The sequence below is a fragment of the Gastrolobium bilobum genome, unplaced genomic scaffold (genome assembly GCF_033153095.1).
Source record: "Gastrolobium bilobum isolate Gb01-03AN ecotype WA unplaced genomic scaffold, APGP_CSIRO_Gbil_v1 utg195215, whole genome shotgun sequence".
In the NCBI taxonomy this organism is placed as follows: domain Eukaryota; kingdom Viridiplantae; phylum Streptophyta; class Magnoliopsida; order Fabales; family Fabaceae; genus Gastrolobium; species Gastrolobium bilobum.
Genome location: NW_026896092.1, coordinates 1 through 4,050, shown reverse-complemented (window position 1 = coordinate 4,050; position 4,050 = coordinate 1). Strand labels below are relative to the sequence as shown.

Here is a 4,050-nt window from a genome sequence, read left to right as displayed (position 1 = left end):
ATCTCATATATTATATTTTTCATGTAATTTTGGTGCAGAGTTTGTGCAAAATTCATTCAACATCATTAGAGAAATCTTAATATAGTATTTTTTTTCTTCTTATTATTTCCTTTATTATAATCGTATGAGTTATGACTCATTTATTTCTATATGTGATATTTTTTTTTGTGCAATTATTAATTTTCATGCAAGGACATTTGAATGTTATCACAATCAAGAAATGGCTTAATTTAAGCAATGTGATTGATTTTCCTTTTTCTGAATGCAAAAGTGCTATATAAGCCATTTGTTTCATCCAATAAGTCATAAAAAAATTTCAAAACAAAACACTTTGGTGCTTCTCCAATTTGAGAACCTTTGAGGATGGGAACTTACTTTTCCTTCTTGTTCATGCTCACATTCTTGTTGGTGGGCAATGTCCAATGCAACCCAAACTACAAAGAAGCTTTGGCTAAATCCTTATTATTTTTTCAAGGCCAGAGATCAGGAAGGCTTCCTCGGGACCAACAAATCACATGGAGATCCAATTCAGGTCTTTCTGATGGTAGCTCAGCCAATGTAAGAAATTTCATGTTTTTTTTTTCCTTTTTATAAATTTATTTTTTTGTTTGTTCTTTTGAACCTTTAAACACAATATAATTGTCATCTTTAGGGAGGGAGCTTGATGTTGAGATTCATGTGAACAAAATAAAAAAACTGAGGAAGCATATCATTTCTTTGATTTGATGCTAGTTTTTTTGTCTTTAACCTATTTTTTCTCTCTTGAAAAGTTATGTTTTATCACCTTGTATAATCTTAAATCAAATATTTCATAGAGTAAATTTTGGTATAAATAACTGTTTAAAGGGTGCTGATTCAAGTGGTACATACTTGATTCGCTTACTCTCCCCATGATGTAAATATTTTCAACTCGAACAAGATTATTTTCCATGTGGGATATATGTGATTTGTCCAAAAAAATAACTCCGGTATTAATATTTGTCATTGTCTCCATCTTTTACTTTTTTTTAAACCCTAAAGTGGTTCAAATTATTTTTATTATTTTACATATTAAATAATTAAAATTAAATGATCAAATGTTTATTATTTATTAAATTAAAATTTTATATTCACATAATTATTATTTATCAAATAAATAAAATATATAAACATTATAAAAGTTTTTTTACTTGAAATTTAAATACAAAATCGGTTGAACTTCTCCAACCAATATAATAACACACATATATTTATAATTTAAAAGACCTTAAAGTAATGGTATTTGAAATGTTTTCTTTCTTATACAATCATCCCTTCCCTACTTTCAGTATTGTGCTGTACGATGCATCCTATTGTCTCATCTTTCATTTTCTCAATTGTTTGTACTATTTGAGATTTGTATGATTAATATCGCAATTTACCTAATTCCAAATCACAATGAATGACTAATAATTTGCTTCATCATTAACTTTCAATGCATAAACTTTGGTATGACTTAATTTTCATCAATTGTACATATATATATATATATAAATAATAATATAACACAATAAATGCATTTTAAAAAATCTACATTAAAAGAGTGGCTTACAAATCCAAAACTTTTGTTTGGCAGGTGGATTTAAGTGGAGGATACTATGATGCAGGAGACAATGTGAAATTCAATTTTCCAATGGCATACACCACAACAATGTTATCATGGAGCACAATTGAATATGGCAAGAGAATGGGACCCCAAATCAAAGAAGCAAGAGCTGCAATTCGTTGGGCCACAGATTACCTCCTAAAGTGTGCTACATCCACTCCTGGTAAGCTTTATGTTGGAGTTGGAGACCCAAATGTGGACCACAAATGTTGGCAAAGGCCAGAGGACATGGACACTGGCAGAACTGTGTATTCGGTATCTCCAAATAACCCTGGTTCAGATGTTGCTGCTGAAACTGCTGCTGCTCTTGCTTCTGCATCTATTGTTTTTAGACATGTTGACCCAACATACTCTAGTTTGTTGGTGAAGACTGCCCGAGAAGTTTATGAATTTGCTTTGCAGTATCAAGGTTCTTACAGTGATTCATTAGGATCTGCAGTTTGCCCATTTTACTGCTCATATTCTGGTTTTAAGGTAAAGCCATTTTGTTGTTTGTTGCTACTGTTTACCAACTTTTTTGTGCTACTATTAATGTGTTATTTTAATATGCTTTATGTATTTTCAGGATGAGCTATTGTGGGGAGCTGCATGGCTTTTCAGAGCAACAAATGCTGTTTCCTACTATAATTTGGTCAAGTCCATGGGATCTAATGATCAACCAGATGTCTTCAGCTGGGACAACAAATTTGCTGGTGCATATGTTCTTCTCTCAAGGGTAAGTTGTTCATGTGCCAGCAATGAAAAAATGTGAAGATTAAGCCTGAAGTTTGTTTTAACTCACTGGGTTTCTATTATTCCTTTTAATTGTTACTGCAGAGAGCATTGCTAAACAGTGACAACAACTTTGATCAATTCAAGCAAGAAGCTGAGAATTTCATTTGCAAGATAGTGCCCAACTCTGGCTCTTCAAGTACACAATATACACCAGGTAAAGGGAACATCATGAATTTGAATTTCAAAGATATATACCTCATGATTATTAATATCCAAAATCTACCTAAAACTTAGTGAATCACACGTTCAAAAGTACAATTCTGGATTCTCATGTACTTTTGTTCTACCTTTGAACTTTGAAGTATTCTTATTAAGGGATATTTTACAAATAATTCCAAGAACGGGGAATGATGGCATGGAACTGTTAAATATGACAATTTTTTTCATATTCAGTCAAATATACTTTGAAGGGCTCCGAAAGTATTAAGAAGGACACTATTTTATGCATTACTTCTATTTATGTGCAGGGGGGCTCATGTTCAAGCTTCCTGACAACAACCTTCAGTATGTGACATCTATAACATTCTTACTTACAACCTATTCCAAGTATATGTCAGCTACAAAGCAGACATTTAACTGTGGCAATGTCCTTGTCACTCCAAATACCTTAAGGAGCATTGCAAAAAGACAGGTAACTCTCGTTATTTCAACATTTGTACATTCAATATTCTCTTCTCTTCTGCATATTCATTTGTTAACAAAATTTATTTGTAAAATTTCAGGTAGACTACATATTAGGAGAAAACCCATTAAGACTGTCCTACATGGTAGGTTATGGTCCCAACTTTCCCAAGAAAATTCACCACAGAGGATCTTCCTTGCCTTCAATAGCAACTTATCCACAAACCATAGGCTGTGACGAAGGTTTCCAACCATTTTATTATTCAATGAATCCTAATCCCAACATATTGGTTGGAGCCATAGTTGGAGGTCCAAACCAAAATGATGGATTCACAGATGATCGCAATGATTACAGTCATTCCGAACCTGCAACTTACACCAACGGTGCTATTGTTGGTCCTTTAGCATACTTTGCTGGTATCCGTTAATTTCTGATTGACTTCAATTGCAAGGTTAGGACCTTGTAATAAAATGCAGATATTATCTTAGCAAATGTTGGATTCTGAAGTTAACAGTTTTATTTGTATGTTTTAATAATTATTATCCAACATATTTATTATCTTTTACGCTACTCGGCGCATCATAGCACCCAAAAATCTACTATGAGACTACCTCATCCGTTCCAACAGTCTTTTTATCTTTCTATATGGTAAAGAAATGCTAAATTTAGATCCTTTCAAATACATTATGCATTTTGATAGACTATGTGCAAGGTTTATAGCCATAAATGATTAAGAAAAAAAATTAAAGGTAATTAATGAGCTAAGTAGATAACCGTTAATGGTAAAAGAAATTAAAAGTTTTCTACGAAACAGACATAACAAATCAAGAACTTACGAGAACTCACCACACTAGCTTTTGTCAACAATTACCTAAAAAAGTATACCATGCATGATTAGATTCTCAATATCTCTTTCAAAACTATTTTATTTTAATATCTACTACATTTATATTACATAACATTATTAAAACTTTTATATTATTATCTGGGGAAGCATCTTCGCTGTTGATTTCACTTGTATCTAACGACT

The 4,050-nt window shown here is 32.0% G+C and overlaps 1 protein-coding gene across 1 annotated transcript; it reads left to right on the top strand.

The window, feature by feature from the left end:
* Nucleotides 1–363: 363 nt before the first annotated feature.
* On the top strand, nt 364–3,447 carry LOC133297753 (endoglucanase 9-like). Its single transcript, XM_061496950.1, has 6 exons — nt 364–558; nt 1,595–2,098; nt 2,190–2,339; nt 2,441–2,552; nt 2,866–3,029; nt 3,121–3,447. The coding sequence occupies exons 1-6, from the start codon at nt 364–366 to the stop codon at nt 3,445–3,447; spliced, it is 1,452 nt and encodes a 483-aa protein (XP_061352934.1).
* Nucleotides 3,448–4,050: the final 603 nt, after the last annotated feature.